Source organism: Loxodonta africana, chromosome X, assembly GCF_030014295.1.
Source record: "Loxodonta africana isolate mLoxAfr1 chromosome X, mLoxAfr1.hap2, whole genome shotgun sequence".
NCBI classification, from domain to species: domain Eukaryota; kingdom Metazoa; phylum Chordata; class Mammalia; order Proboscidea; family Elephantidae; genus Loxodonta; species Loxodonta africana.
The window spans coordinates 23,228,575-23,244,413 of NC_087369.1; the positions used below are offsets into that span (position 1 = coordinate 23,228,575).

Here is a 15,839-nt window from a genome sequence, read left to right on the forward strand (position 1 = left end):
TGGCCTTTCTACAGCACATTTTCAGTAATCCTATATTTAGTCAAAATGGATAAGAAATCATGTATTCATGTTTGTATGGAATTTTGGGTCCAGTGTAATATTTTTATCGTTTAACAACAACAACAACAAAAAAAAAAACCTATTTGTAAAAACATTTATTTAGTGCATGGGTATTGACGCACATTAAATTTGTGTGATTTTGTATATGTACCAAAAACAAACAAAAAAAAACACCTCTTGTCCTAAATTGAAGTGTGCTTGTTACAGGTGTTTAGACTTCTTGTTTACTAGACCAAATGTGTATGTTCACATAAAAATACCTGTTCCTGATGGGTGTGTCATGTATACAGTGGCCAGGCCGTGCCCTGTAAACAGCAAGCAGTTGAAGGGAAGACTAGCTCTGTTGCTTTTGTTGTATTCAATGGTAAACATTAAACTAATGAATTTCAAAAGACTCCTGGCTAGCCTAGCATGAAAGAGACCTTTTACCACTATGTATATGTACATTTTATTGCATTCGTTTCAGATCTAGGAGAGAGGCAGCACTGTAAACTGAAGTCAAATAAATTCAGCTCTTAACGAATCCTTATAAAGCACCTACTTTATTCATACAAAGCCCTTAACACACTTCTTGTGACCGAATCACACAGCCACCATCCTGCCCGGCTACAGGTTCTAACTTTGCCACCCCATTGGTGGTCCACGCCAGAAGAAGCACCTGTTTCGTGTATATAAGTATCTTCTCTGAAACCCTGAAAAATCAAGCTGCTTTCCCATCTATCTGACACGAACTTTAAAATTTCACCTACTGCTCTTTCCTCTCTCTGTGATTCTTTTAGGGGAGCAAGCAGGGAGGGGAAGAATCACCAAAAATAAGTTGATTTTTTTTTAACCAAATATAAACTATAGCACGTCTGCAGAATGAACATTTAAAGAGAATGAAAGAAATGGGTTTGGGTTTTGGTTTGGTTTTAGTTAGCTGTCCCGCTTAACCTAAGGAGCCTGATTATTACGGCTAAGGGTTACTTAAATATTAAAACCAATGACCCCTGGTGGCACAGTGGTTAAGAGCTTGGCTGCTAACCAAAATGTCTGCAGTTCTACTCTGTCCTTAGGGTTGCTATGAGTCAGAATCAACTCTATGGCAACGGGTTTGGGTTTGGGAGCTGCCTAAAAAAAAAAAAAAGCCACAGCAAAAGCTGAGTGGGAGTGGCAATGGGTGACAGAAAAAAAATGAACCTAGGATAATTTCCATGCACACTCTACACACACACAAAGTGATTTCTTATGGGAATTTTTCTTCTCAGTTCCGTATTTATATCAAACCATCAAAGCAGAACTATAACCACGGCTCTGGATCTTAGTTCTCCTTAACTGCGATTTCCTGCTGTTTAACCAAGGCACTTTCCCTTCACCATTTATTCAGATAATACATTACAGCCTTTATGGCCAACAATCTTCTGGTTTTTGTATATAACTTCTTATGGTATTTTTTGGCACAAAAGTAATCACTGTATAGCACCTTGGTAAACACTTTAACTATAAGAGGGAAAATAGGGTCATATTTATTTTGGAAAGTCCATCTTTAGCCCAGCATGAGTCTTTCACTGAAGCTGATTCACGTACCCTATTTCCCCTCTCCTGCCTTCCATTCTCAGCTTAAGGGCCAGTGTTCCTCTTTGGCCACGACCTTGTTTGCCTCTTTAACCTGCAGAAACCACTCTGTTCCCAGAGTCCCATTCCTAAGAAAAGCCCATCTGTTGCTCTATAACCCGGGCCCAGTGCAACTTACTCCTCTGTCGCTGGGAGGCGACTGGACTAACGCATTAAGTCCATCACTAGATCTGGTACCCCTTCGGGTTCTTCCGCCCTCTCCTCATCCCTACCCTCGGGCAGCTGCAGCACTGCGCACTGAAGGCCGCTCCAGGCCCAGGGCAGCGCGCAGCCGATGTCCTCCCAGCGGTCCAGATCCAAGTCGTAGCCCACCACGTTGCGGGTGGGCACTTGGCGCGAGTCCCGCCACTTGAGCCCACCCAACAGCAACGCCGTCTCCTCCACCACGGCCAGCCCATAGCAGAAGCGGTCATAGGGCAGCGGCCGCAGCCGGGTCCACTGGTCCGCGCCAGGGTCGTAGCGCTCGATCTCGGAGAAGGGCTCGTAGCGCCCCAGAAAAGCGAATACCGCGCCGCGCAGCGCCGCCATGTGGTGCCCGAAGCGGGCCGTGCCCATGGGCGCCTTCTTGCTCCACATCCGCTCCCCGGGGCACAGGGCGAACACATCCCGGAGGCTACTCGCGCCGCCCTCGCCTCTCCCCGCCTTGCCCCCGGAGATGTACACGACGCTCCGGTCCCCGACGGCCCCCGCATGGCCGTGCAGCGCCCGCGGCAGCGGCGCGGCTGCAGTCCAGCGGTCCCGACGTAGGTCGTACATCTCCACCGAGGCCAGCGCCTCGCCGTCCGCGCCCAGGCCCCCGACGGCCAGCAGGCCCTCGCCTACCACGCCGCACCAGAAGTGGGCCCGAGCCTCGCGCATGGCGGGCACCGGCGTCCAGGCGTGGAAGCGCGGGTCATAACGGTGCACTTGGGCAGTGATCACCTGCGCGGCGCCGGCCTGGGGAGCGGAAGCGGTGTCTGCAGGGCTCTCCCCACCCAGCACGAACAGGAAGTTGCCAACGGCGCACACGCTGTGCCCTAGGAGCGGGGCGGGCAGCCGCGTGAGGCTGCGCCAGCGGTGGTTGTACACGTCGAAGGCCACCACGTCCTGGGTCAGCTCCAACTCTTCCTCCTCCTCCTCTTCCTCCTCCTCCTCCTCCTGCTGCTCCTCCTCAGGCTCCGCCACCACACCACCGACCCTAGCTGGCCCCCGCGGGGCCGCCACCTCCTCTGTCACCGCCTCCTGAGCCCTGCGCCCCCCGACCAACAAGATGCGGGTTTGGGGGCTCCGGACGCTGGTCTGCTCGTCCTGTACGAGCGGCTGGCGGGAGGGCGCCGTGTGGTAGTTGAGGGCCTGGATGATAAGGCCCTTGACCCGAGGGGGCAGCGCGAGGCCGGAGCCCGAGTACATGCGCCGCAGCATTTCGGCCGGCACCAGACCGAAGCGGACGCGCTCGAGCAACGCGCAGCAGTGCGCCAGGCGCTCGGCCGCAGGCTCCCGCCGCAGCCAGGCCAGTGCTAGGCCCAGCAGGTGGGCCTCGGGTACCCTCGCCACGTCGGGGGCACCCAGCACGGCCCTCAGGGACGCGGGGTTGAGTTCCAGCAGCCCCGCGGGGCCCGCGCCTCGCGCCAACAGCTCCCTCAGGTGGTGCACGATGCAGCTCTCGGCCGCGCCCAACGTGTGCGCCAAGCCGAAGCGCGCCGCCACATTTGCAGCAAAGCAGCAGTTGTCCGGGGCCAGCTGACGTTCCAGGTAGCGGCCGCACAACCCCAGGGCTTCGGTGACCTGCAGGTAGCTGGCCGCCTCCAGCGTGTCCTCCACGGTGTCCATGGAGAGCGGTAGCCAGGCGGTGTAGATGAAATCCAGCAAGCGTTGCAGGCCGGCCGCCGACGGCACGTGCAGGTGGATCACGCTCGCCCGCGATTCCCGGGTGTGGCTCTTGAACAGGGCCCTGAAGTAGTCACTGGAGCACGCCAGGAGCGACCTGTGCGCCAGGAACTCGCTGCCCTCGGCTTCCAGCGTCACGTCGCACAGGAAGCCCTCGGCGCGCAGGGCCTGGTAGCCGGTGAGCAGCGCGCCGCCATGAGCTTTGCAGTAAGACAGGAAGTAACTCATGATGCCTAGGGCGGGAAGCAGCCGGGCCCGGGCAGGGGCCAGCCAGACGCAACCGGAGGCATCCCGGGGCACGGCGCGCCCAGGACCCCGCGCGAGCCGCAGAGCCCCTAGCAGGAGACCAGTTTTGCCTGCTCAGCTTAAATCGGGGAGGTCGTTCATCCAGGTGCGCAGATGACCCCGTGCCCCTCTCAAAGCCCCTAGTAGCCGCGGGCAAGCAGAGCACGGAGGGAGCGGAGTGTGGAGGCTTCTGGAGGGTGCGGGCCTTGGTTTTGGCGGCTGCTGAGTCTGCCAGCGCGTTGCCCGAAGCCCCCTCCCCAGCCCAATTTGGGGAGCCCACACCTGCGCGCCAAGGGCGGCAGTGGCCGCGCACCATCACCTGGAAGGGCCGACCTGCGGGTGGCCTCCGGCGCTGCTGGATTTCCGACAGCCCAGATGCGTAGATGTGGCCCGCGCTCGGGACGTCCTGGGAGTGTGGGGCGAGGGCTCTGACCTCCCAGAGGTGGACGAGGAGGACGGGTTCTGCAAACACCCCCGAGGCCGGGGACAACTGGCTGTGGGGCGGGGGGTGGGGGGGGTTGAGCTTGTTCCACGCGGAGGATCAAATCAAAGCCCGGGGGATTAGGGAGAGGGGAGCGCAGGTCAGCGCGGCGGGTCCGAGGCGTGATTGGGCGCCGCACATAACATGCCGGTAGCTCACTGCGACAGGAATAGCGCGCGCGCGGCCTCTGCCTTCCCAGCGCGCCCCGCCCCGCGTCCCGGCCGCTGGCCGCGAACCGAGGGCCCGGGAGCGGGAGGAAGCGTCCCGGGCCAGAAGCCCGACTCCGGAGACCAGGCAGGCGACCAGTAACCAAGGGGTCCTGGGAACCAGGCCAGGGATGCAGTTGGGGGTGGGGGTGTGCGCTCACTGGAAAAGTGCGGGTCGCCCGGGACCTTGTGACTGGTGGATTCCGGGGAGGAGCGCCTGGCTGAGCGAAGGAGCGTCGACCTCGCGGTGCCCCTGCGGCCGGGAAAGAGGCTCCTGGCTCTCAACTTTCTGCTTTGAGGAGGCCCTAATTAATCCGGCGGGAGCGGGGATTAAGCGGCGACTTTGCGCGCTGACACCCAGGAGGCCGCAGAGCGCAGAGGAGCCACTGGCGGGAACCACGCCCGGGCGGATCCGGGGCTCCCCGCCAGCGGCGCTCGCTAACACGCCCCTCACCTGGACTTATCTTTAGGAGATGCTGGGCCTGCTCTGCGCCTTCCCGCGGCGGCTCCCGGCTCCCGGTCTGGCCACTTTCACATTCCACTGTCGGGAATTTGCTCCCTCCCCCGCTCTCCAACCCAGCCGAGTTCTCCGGTCCGTTCTTGGACCTTGCCCAGCCCAGCCCTTCCCAACGTGGACAACGAAATTGTAGGTGACTTGGATTTTCTGCCTTTGAATGACCATTTCCTTTAAGAAAATATTTCGTTCCAGTTTCTCTCCATGACTTTCTAGGCTCTGATCTGATTGCTAGCTGCCACATTCTCCATAGCGTGAGGAGATAACGGGCAGTAAGGTTGCAAAGCTCGGGAGAAGCTGGAGTTTCTTAGGGCTTCTCCTCATGAAGTCGTTTTCATAAGAAGCAGGTGGAGAAGTCCTCACCACCAGGCACAGACATGATGAACAAAACCACCCCAATCTTGAGACATGAGGAAAGCATTTCTCCTCCTCTATCCTGATCTTAAATAACTAAACTATGAATATAGCTGCTCTTTCTTGACAATTCAAAGGCTTCAGTGTGTTTAGTTTTCATCTAGAATTAATTTTTCTGTTTTCTGATGCAATCCCTTTGGCAGTCTGTTTTAAGTGAGCCTTTTGAGGGCATCTGAAATAACTTGTATTTCTGACAGTTAGGGCTGTATTTCATAGGGGAAAAAAAGACCCAAGGAGGGAAAAAATTCTGTCAGCCTCTGCCGGGTATGCAATCAGTAGTTATAAGGTCTCCAATTGGAAGTGGTTCTTTAAATGCATAAAAACGTTAGTAGTGTGATTTTGCTTTCTTCTCAAAGGTGGGACTGTATTATGACTTAAATTAGCCAAAGGTGCAAGCGAGGTCTCAAGATTGGGCTTGCTTAAACTCCAGAGGCTAAGAATACTTGGGATTTGAATTCCTAATGTTAGAGCTACAGATGGGCTCAGAGGGGGTGCTGGTTTGATTTGGTTTTAAGTATTAAAATTCTTGGTTCAGTGGTAAAATGCCAATTTGGCTCACTTTGTACAGGTCGGTATGTTGAATTTGAATGGCCTTCCCTCAATCTAAAAGCATTTTGCTAGAAGGGATTTTTGAGATCATTTAGCCAAACTTCTCCCTTTCGTCCTCAATCTCGTTTTCCTTTTTAAACAGATGTGGCAAATGAACCCCCAGAGAGAGTACGGTTTGTCTGGGTGACTTGGATATTGAGTTACAGAGTCTGGATCAGAAGCCAGGGCTCCTGCACCTTGTCCAGGGCTCTCTATGCGCTATATTATATGACCTCTAGTGTGATAAAAATAAAATAGTGCAACACACAGTTGTTGTTGTTAGGTGCCTTCGAGTCAGTTCTGACTCATAGCGACCCTATGTACAACAGAACAAAACACTGCCTGGTCCTGAGCCATCCTCACAGTCTTTGGTATGTTTGACCCCATTGTTGCAGCCACTGTGTCAATCCATCTCATTGAAGGTCTTCCTTTTCTTTCACTGACCCTCTACTTTACCAAGCATGATGTCCTCCTCCAGGGACTGGTCCCTCCTGGTAACATGTCCAAAATACGGGGGATGAAGTCTCGTCATCTGCGCTTCTAAGGAGCATTCTGACTGTACTTCTTCCAAGACAGATTTGTTGGTTCTTCTGGCAGTCCATGGTATATTTAACATTCCTCGCCAACACCACAATTGAAAGGTGTCAGTTCTTCTTCTGTCTTCCTTATTCTTTACCTAGCTTTCACATGCATATCAGGCGATTGAAAACACCATGGCTTGGGTCAGGCGCACCTTAGTCTTCCAAATGACATCTTTGTTTATTTAAACTAAATGTTCAGGGTTGTAAAGTTTAAGTGCAGTTTCTTAAACAGTGTATCTTTAACCCAGGAATCAGATCACATCTCCTCAGATCTGTTCATCCTGAGTATTCAGGTTGAATCCAAAATGTCAGACTTACTGGAGACTAAAGATGCTGTGAAAGGCTTTTAGCTCTTGGCATCAAACATCCAGTTATGTGCCCATTGCTGACCCAACACACCATCTTAGGTTTTGCTATTGAGGATATGGTGAATTGTGTTAGCTGAACAAGTTTTTATAGTAGATGTGTTTATGAGGTCTTGTTTAGAAAATGTAACTGCCAGTCTATCAAAGAAAGCCACTGTCTTTTGAGTAACGTTTATGTAAAGTGTCCATATTTTAATTTCTGAGCCCTGGTGGTTAAGCGCTCAGCTGGCTTCTAACCGAAAGGTCACCGTTTTGAACCCACCAGCGTCTCCCTGGGAGAAAGATGTGGCAGTCTGCTTCCATAAAGGTTGCAGCCTTGGAAACCCTATAGGGCAGTTCTACTCTGTCCTGTAGAGTCGCTATGAGTCAGAATCAACTCAATGGCAAGGGGTTCGGTTTGGGTTTGGTGCAATGTTGAGTATGCTAAAGAACATTTCAGGGTATGTTGGTTTAAGCCGTCATGCTACCCAGGTGCCTCAGGTCGGGCTCCTTAGAAGCAGACCCCGAGACTCCCCGAGAAAGCATGATGATGGACAGATCTGGTGGGATGTGAGCTTTATGTTGAAAAGCGTCTGCTTGTGAGTTGGCTTCCTCCTTGAGGGCAGGAACTATTTCTTGGTCTTTGAGTCTTCAGCTCCAGCACCCATCAGTTTTTTGCATAAATGACATTGAGGTGAACAGATATAGGGACTGGAGCTATTAGTGGGAGGATTAAAAAATTGTAAAAACCATTTGCCGTCCGGTGAATTCCAACTCATGAGGACCCCATGTGTGTCAGAGTAGAACTGGGCTCAGTAGAGTTTACATGGCTGTGACCTTTCAGAAGCAGATCACCAGGCCTTTCTTTCAAGGCGCCTCTGGATGTGTTTGAACCACTAGCCTTTTAGTTAGTAGCCAAGCACTTAACCATTTGTGTCACCCAGGGACTTCTAGTGGGAGGAGTAAAGGGCTATTAAAAGGAACTTGACAGAGACAATTTCTTCTTTCTCTCTTGTTCTCTTTCTTACCTTCATACAGCTGGAGGTTTAAGACACGTTGTGGTAAGGCCATGAGCTTACATCCCTAGGAATCAAGTGAGTAACCATAGGTGGCCCCAAACTGGGGAGCCTGGGTGGACTGGACTCTTCTGAGAAGGCCTGACTAACTTGCCCAGTCCCAGAGGCCAGTGCTACCTGCACCAGGAGCCTTCAGCCAGACCACTCCCACTTGGGTCTCAGCATCTACTCCTCCTACCTGGACAAAGTGTTGCACTTGCCACAGCTGGCCTGCCTCTTGCCCCAGAAGCTCCTCTGTGCCCCAGTGTGTATGGCTGGGCTTTTACTGAAGGGCTGGCTGCCCACTCCAGCATGCCCGTTGGGCCCCTGCAGTTTTCCTGAGCCTGCTCCCCTTTGCTTGCAAGGACTGTGACCTGCTGTTGCTGTGCCCCCTTCATACATCTACACCTCCTGTGACAGAACCTAGAACTAAAGTCCTGCAAGCACCCACCCTACTTGCCACACCAAGGCGAGAATGCCAGTCAGCTAGGCCACTCCACTTTCCATGGACTGGCCCTGCCTAGCCAAGCCCGGGAAACCCTGATGGCATAGTGGTTAAGAGCTATGGCAGCTAACCAAAAGGTTGGGAGTTCAAATTCACCAGGCACTCCTTAGAAACTCTATAGGGCAGTTCTGCTGTGTCCTGTAGGGTTGCTATGAGTCAGAATTGACTCAACAGCAACGGGTTTGGGTTTTGTTGTTGTTGTTGTTAGCCAAGCCTAAACTTCACACCTTCACCTCTAAAACAATTCCATATCTTTAAAAAAAATCTTTACCTATCACTCCCCTGTCCCCCTACTCCCACCTCAAGCACTAAGCAACCACTAATCTACTTCCTGTCTCTATAGATTCTGAACATTTCATATAAGTGGAATCATACACTATGTGGTTTTTTGTGACTGGCTAACTTCACTTAGTATATACTGTTTTCAAGTTTCATCCATTGTAATGCACTTTTGAGAAAAAAAAGACTTTTCGTAGGATAACATTGGGGACCTTTTCTCAAAACCACAAAACTCTAAAATTCATTTGTTCAGTAATTAGGATACGGTATTTGGCGGGCTAGCTTTTTGACCATCTCTTCCTTACTGGCTCCTTTAAATTCAAATATGCTTCATTCCAACACTTGGTTTCTGGCAACAACTGTGGAGAGGCTATTGTTAGAAATTGACACATTAATTGTGAGAGCATGATTACAAACACTGATAACCTTGTAATAGAAAAAAAAACCATGTTATCTTCACCTTCTTCCAGGACTGGTTTTGTGTGTGTGTGTGTGAAATATATTTTATCTTTGTGACATGCAATTCAAGTGAAAAGGTTTCAAGGGACGGTATGTGCGCATGTCTTTTAATCATGAGTGCTGTTGGCATTCTAGCTCAGCTGACGGTTTAAGAAGCAGCGTGGTGGGTAGGGAAAGACTGGGCTTTGGAGGCAGGCAGACTTAGGCTCCAGTTCCATATCTGCCCCATGTGACCTTAAGCAAGTGACTTAAATTCGGTGTGTGTCATTTCGTTATTTTTAAAAGAAGGATAATGACTCTACCTTCATGGCACTGTGAGAATAAAATTAGATCATATACGTGACTGTACCTAGCACACACGATAGACGCGAGTTTTTCCTTCCTCTCTTCCCTTGGACTAAATAAAGCCTTCTGGAAACTCACAATATCAGAACCCAAGCAGGCAGAAAATTGAATAGAGCCGTGGTCCTCCTGTAGCATCACTGCAAGCAAATTCTCAGGCCCCACCGCAGACCAACTGAATCAGACACATGGGGCGGAGGGTGGGGGGTGGGTTCAGGCCCAGCCATCTGGTTGAACAAGCCCTCCAGATGGTTCTGATGCACACCCAAGTGTGAGAACCACTGTACTAGAGAATCATCAGTCATTTCTGCTACATCCTGAATTCACTGTTCTCACTAGCAACTTGTTCTGGGTGTGATGTCACCATTTTACAGAAAAGAGAGGGAGCCTGCTAGCTCCAAAGGGTCAAAGGTCAGAGACCCAGAAGGGAAAAACTAGTGACCTCAGCCCTTTGACATATGTTCTAGCAAAAATATATTGTGGACTTCTCCCCTTCCTTACCCCCATAAGAAGACAGTATTAACAGTGTATCACTGAGGCATGAAATGCCAACTTGGTAACCAACACGTTTTCCCAAACAACACCCCATTGAATACTCAAATCAGAAGGCACCTGTATCCCCAATTTCCGATCTGGATGTCACATTTTAAGAGGCTTTCAGACAAACTGGAGAATGCCTGAAGAGGCCAGCCGGGAGGTAGGGCCTGGAAACATCTTGTCTCATAAAGGATGTGATAGGAACAGATGAAGAAACTGGAACGTTTAGGCCAAGAGAAGAGAAGGCAAAAGGGAGTTGAATAACCACTATTTTCAACTCTCTGAAGGGCAAGAACAGAGGGGGTCTGGGCAGCCATCAAAGGCAGACCCAGCACTAGTAAGTAGATATTACAAAGAGAAATTGCTACAACATAAATAAAAAACCTTCCACCAGTCTAGGCCATTGGAAGATGACGTGCAAGTAGAAGTAGAACATACCAGGCAATGAGAAGAGTTAACTGAGGCTTGGGGAAGATAGAGCTTAGCAGACTTTGCCAGAGCACCACCATGTCCCCTGGACCCTTTACCATTTTTGTGCACACAGAGCCCACTCTACCTGCGCATACACATAGAAGCCCAAAGTGCCTGGAAATTTACATCCTCCTGGGGGCCAGTTGGAGCCCTGGTGGCTCAGTGGTTAAGAGCACGGCTGCTAACTAAAAGATTGGCAGTTCGAATCTACCAGCTGTTGGGGCAATTCTATTCTGTCTATAGGGTCACTATGAGTAAGAATTGGCTCAATGGCAACGGGTTTGGGTTTTGGTTGGGGGCCACTTTACCAGTGGCTGACAGCTAGAGTGGAGGGGGTAAACATCCCAGCTCCTTTGCCAGGTGTCACCACAACATTTCCAGAGCTCTCCAATGGGATTTTCTGCTGCAGAAGACCTCTTTAAAGTATTAAAAAGCAAAGATGTCACCTTGAGGACTAAGGTACACTTGACCTAAACCATGATGTTTTCAATCGCCTCATATGCATGCAAAAGCTACACAATGAATAAGGAAGACTGAGGAAGAATTGATGCCTTTGAATTATGGTGTTGGTGAAGAATATTGAATATACATGGACTGCCAGAAGAACAAACAAATCTGTCTTGTAAGAAGTATGGCCAGAATGCTCCTTAGAAGCCAGGATGGCGAGACTTCGTCTCACATACTTTAGACATGTTGTCAGGAGGGCCCGGTTCCTGGAGAAGGACATCATGCTTGCTAAAGTAGAGGGTCAGTGAAAAAGAGGAAGACCCTCAATGAGATGGATTGACACAGTGGCTACAACAGTGGGCTCAAACATAACGATTGTGAGGATGGCGCAAGACTGGGCACCATTGTACGTAGGGTTGCTGTGAGTCAGAACCAACTTGACGGCATTTAACGACAACCAATAGGATTGAGCCAAAGTGACCCTCTGCAGAACCCTTCTTGGTATCACACTCTTGCTAACCCCTTTCTCTGCATATTGCTACACGCCACCTATCTTTTCTGGGAACACTTCTAACTAAATCACTTTCATGGGAATCCTCATCTCAGTGCCTGCTTCTGGAGAAGCCAGCCCAAGACACACAGCAGATGGATTTCCCAGAGCAGGCGGCCCATGCTACATCAGCAGATCTCGTCCTGCACCAGTACTGCTTAGTATCCCTCACAAAGGGCTATCTGTGCTCCACTAGTAGACATGTATAGAACACAATAGATATATTGTGCAGATAGACATGTGTGCCCAGTGGCCCAGCTGGGCCTGGAAGTCAGGACTGCCTGACACCGACCCTGGGAGATTCAACCTCCACCTTCTGGCCTTTCAGGGCTGCTGTAGAGGGACTCCCCCTGGGTGGTGCAAACGGTTAAGCACTTGGCTCCTAACCAAAAGGTTGGCAGTTCAAACCACCCAGAGGCACCTCATCAGGAAGACCTGGTGATCCCGCTTCTGAAACGTCACAGCCTTGAAAACCCTATGGAGCAGTTCTACTGTGCACACATGGGGTCACCATGAGTCAGAATCAACTGGATGGCAACTGATTTGATTTTTTGGTAGACTAATTCAAAAGCTGAAGGAACTCCAGAATCCTTTCAAGCTCAGCACTGCCTGGTTTGGAAATGCTAGCCCCTTAAGTCCTATCTGCAAGTCCAGTCTAGATTTGGGCTGTACCTGAAGTCTGCTCTATGGAATTGATTTTCATCCTGGTTATCATCCTTCCCAGCCTGGCCTACTGCATGCTGTTTCCCCCAGAGCTTCCATCCGCACATCACATGGCCTGAAGCTGTGCTTGGCTGCTTTCTATTACCTTCCTCTCCTACCTACAACAGCTCACACTTGCTGTCCAACTTACATCCGTGTTCCCACATGCGGCTTGCACAGGGCTTGACTGCCACTGATCTCTGTACCTGACTTGGTCACCAAAGGGCAGTGACTTTGATACAGTTCTCAATGAGAGAGATATAAGCCGTACGGCAGTTCCCTGGGAATGTGTGTTTCTGACAGTGTGGTTGGGGACCACCAGCATCAGGGGAGCCTGTTAAAATGCAGATTCCTAGGCCCCACCCCAGACCAATTGCATCAGAATCTCTAGGCACAGAGCCAGATGGTCCACCTTTTTAACAGGCTCCCCAGGTGTTTCTCACTCACAAGTGGTGCTACTCACAGTGTGGTCAGCTAACCAGCACCGTCAGCATCACCTGGAAATTTGCTTAGAAATGCAAATTTTCAGGCCCCACCCCAGACCAAATGAATCAGACACTTGGTGGTGAGGCCCAGCCCTCTGTGTTTTTAATAAGCTCTCCAGTTGATTCTGATGCATGCTGAAGCATGAGAACCACTCACATAGAATTTCTCAACTTATTCATTCAAAAAATGTATCTATTGTGTTCTGAGCATGTGCTGGGCAGTGAGGGTCTAATGAGAAGCAAATCAGTCGGAGGCGTTGCCCTTGAAGAGCTGCAATATGTCTTATACCCAGACAACCAAAACCAAAAGATTCCCAAAAACCTTCAGCTTTCTTGGTCCTTTTCACTAGATCTTTGCTGGTCTTAGAGTCCCTGAGTTGATGGCTTGAGTCCACTTGAAGGTGCCTCAGAAGAAAGGCCTGGTGATCTACTTCTGAAAGGTCACAGCCATGAAAACCCTATAGAGCACAGTTCTACTGTGCAACACATGGAGTTGCCATGAGTCAGAATCAACTCCATGGCAACTGGTTTTTGGTTTGCTGGTCTTTATGAGATAAGCTGTCTAAGTAGAAGACTCCAGTGCCAGCTTTCAAGTGGCTGTTGTTAAGACCCCGCTCGGGTAGGCCATCGAGTTTCCTAGAGGGGGGCAGCCCATACCAAGTCAGCACATTTCGCCCTGGACCAATTCCAAAAATCAGCCCAACATAAAGTAGGTTGACTCTTAGTATGTGATCATAAAGGGCCATCTGTTTCTTATGCATCTTTCAAAATGGCTAAAGAGTAAAATGAGAGGTGGCTTGGATATGTCATCTGGGCACAACCAAAAATATAATCAGGGAACGGCCTTGAGGTGTCAGTAAATTACTCCAATCACCCATGCCTATTTAAGGAGTTGCAGAGCCTGGAACTTTGAATGCTTTTTTGGAAACCAACACTCTCCTGTAGAGATACTATACTCTTCCCTGAACTTTTCCTGTGTCAGACACGTGGCCAACATGTCAACTGTGCCAATTACTTCTGCTATTTTCAGAACCTCTTTCTAATGATGGTGGTCAGTGACTAACAGGGAAAAATTCTCCACAAGATCATGCCAACCATGGAGAGATTACAGGATTGCTTGCTCTCACCTGCTTATAATCTTCTTAAAGGTACTCATATTATTAACAGCCTCAAAATCTTATGCCATTTGTTCAGTTTTATTTGTTAAGAAAGATTCTGCAAAAGTGCCTACTAAGTTTTACGTAAACAATATTGGGCAAGATATGGTCATTAGACAACCCAGCCCATGTGACTGTTCTCTGAGCAGTGTTTCATGTTGTCACTCCGGAAGTCTCAGTTTAAACCCCAAGCAGGAAGACCTTCCCCACTAAAGCAGTCAGATCTGTGCTGCCCATGTCATCCGACAAAGGGTATGTTGCCACCAGAACATGAGGACACAGGGCAGGAGCTGTGTTCCAGAACCTGCGCACTATAGAGGAAGCACTCATATACCACCATTCCATCAGTCAACGAGCATAACCCAGGCTGGCCCCAAACCCTCCAAGACCAAAAAAATCCAGCCCATTGCCATCGAGTCGATTCCGACTCCTAGCAACCCCATAAGACAGAATGGAACTGCCCCATAGGGCTTCCAAGGCTGTAAATCTTTACGGAAGCAGACTGCCACATCTTTCTCCCTCAGAGCAGCTGGTCAGTTAGAACCTCCACCCGGTTAGCGGCCGAGAACTTAACCACTGTGCCATCAGGGCTCCTCCCAAATCCTCCGACTTCCTTTAATAGTTCAGTAAAAATGGCACCAGCCCCCTTCCCATAGATGGCAGGAAAAATCTCACTCATGTTTCTTTTTTGGATTTGTTCTTTGCCTTCCACTCTGTACTCACCTACCTGTGGAACACAGTCCCGAAGCCCTGACTCTCCCCCTTGATTTCTCACAGTATGAGGGAGTAAAAGTCTTACTGAAGACTTGGGTGGCAGAGGCACAGCATTCCTGCTCCGGGAGAGGGTGGACAGGTGTAGCCATGGTCCCAGCAGTGCCACCTATTGACATCACCAGGATCAGAACCATCTTTCCCCAACAACGCTCTGCACCAAATGCTAGGCCAACCTGTTACCCACTAAGCAATAACTGAACAGGCGTGGCCTCACGGGCTGCAGTGCTCAGCGCTGGCGACTCAAAGATGCTTCCAGGTGCCCAAAGACCAGTAAATAGCCAAATCACAGTGCCAAGTTGACAGGTACTGTGAGAGGGGTCGGAACAAACTCATTTTGTTCCTTTTCTGTCCATTCGTTGGGGCAAAGGTCAGCCATCATCTCTCACCCTCTGCCCTCCAGGGGTGTAGACTGACATTACTGAGGAATGGCAAGCTCTGGAGAAGTCACTGCTGTCCGAATAAGACTCCTGGGGGTGACTGTGTGGGCCCTGCCCTGCTCTCCTGCTCTCACCCCAATCTGTCTCTATGTGCCTCATTGATATTTCTTATTCCCCCAAGCCTGGCAACCAGCTGTGGCTCCATCAGCAACTCATCCTCCTGCTCCCTTGCCTACAGAAAGGGATGTGTTTAGTTGAGTGGTTAAGAGGAAAGGCTCTGGAGCCAGTGTGCCTGGATTCAAATCCTGGCTGAGCCTGGGTTCAAATCCTGGCTGAACCTGGGTTCAAATCCTGACTCTACCATTCTGTAGCCATTTAACACAAGGCACCTTATGTAGCCTCTCTCAGCTTTCTCATCCTAGAAGTACATAGGGCAGGAGTGAGGAGTATGTTAATTCATAATAGCACCTGACACATTATAAATACTAAACATTAACGTGTGTGTGTATGTATGTGTGTATATATATATTCACATTAACATACATATATGGAAACCCTGGTGGTGTAGTGGTTAAGTGCTAAGGCTGCTAACTGAAAGGCCGGCAGTTCAAATCCACCAGGTGCTCCTTGGAAACTCCATGGGGCAGTTCTACTCTGTCCTATAGGGTCGCTGTGAGTCGGAATTGACAACAACGGGTTTGTTTTTTTTTTTTTACTATATATATATATATATATATATCCCTAAA

General features: G+C 50.1%; 1 protein-coding gene across 1 annotated transcript; it reads right to left on the minus strand.

Annotated features, from left to right (window-relative positions):
* Positions 1 to 1,291: 1,291 nt before the first annotated feature.
* On the minus strand, positions 1,292 to 3,768 carry KLHL34 (kelch like family member 34). The gene has a single exon (XM_064277861.1). The coding sequence runs from the start codon at positions 3,766 to 3,768 to the stop codon at positions 1,819 to 1,821; it is 1,950 nt and encodes a 649-aa protein (XP_064133931.1). The 3' UTR covers positions 1,292 to 1,818.
* Positions 3,769 to 15,839: the final 12,071 nt, after the last annotated feature.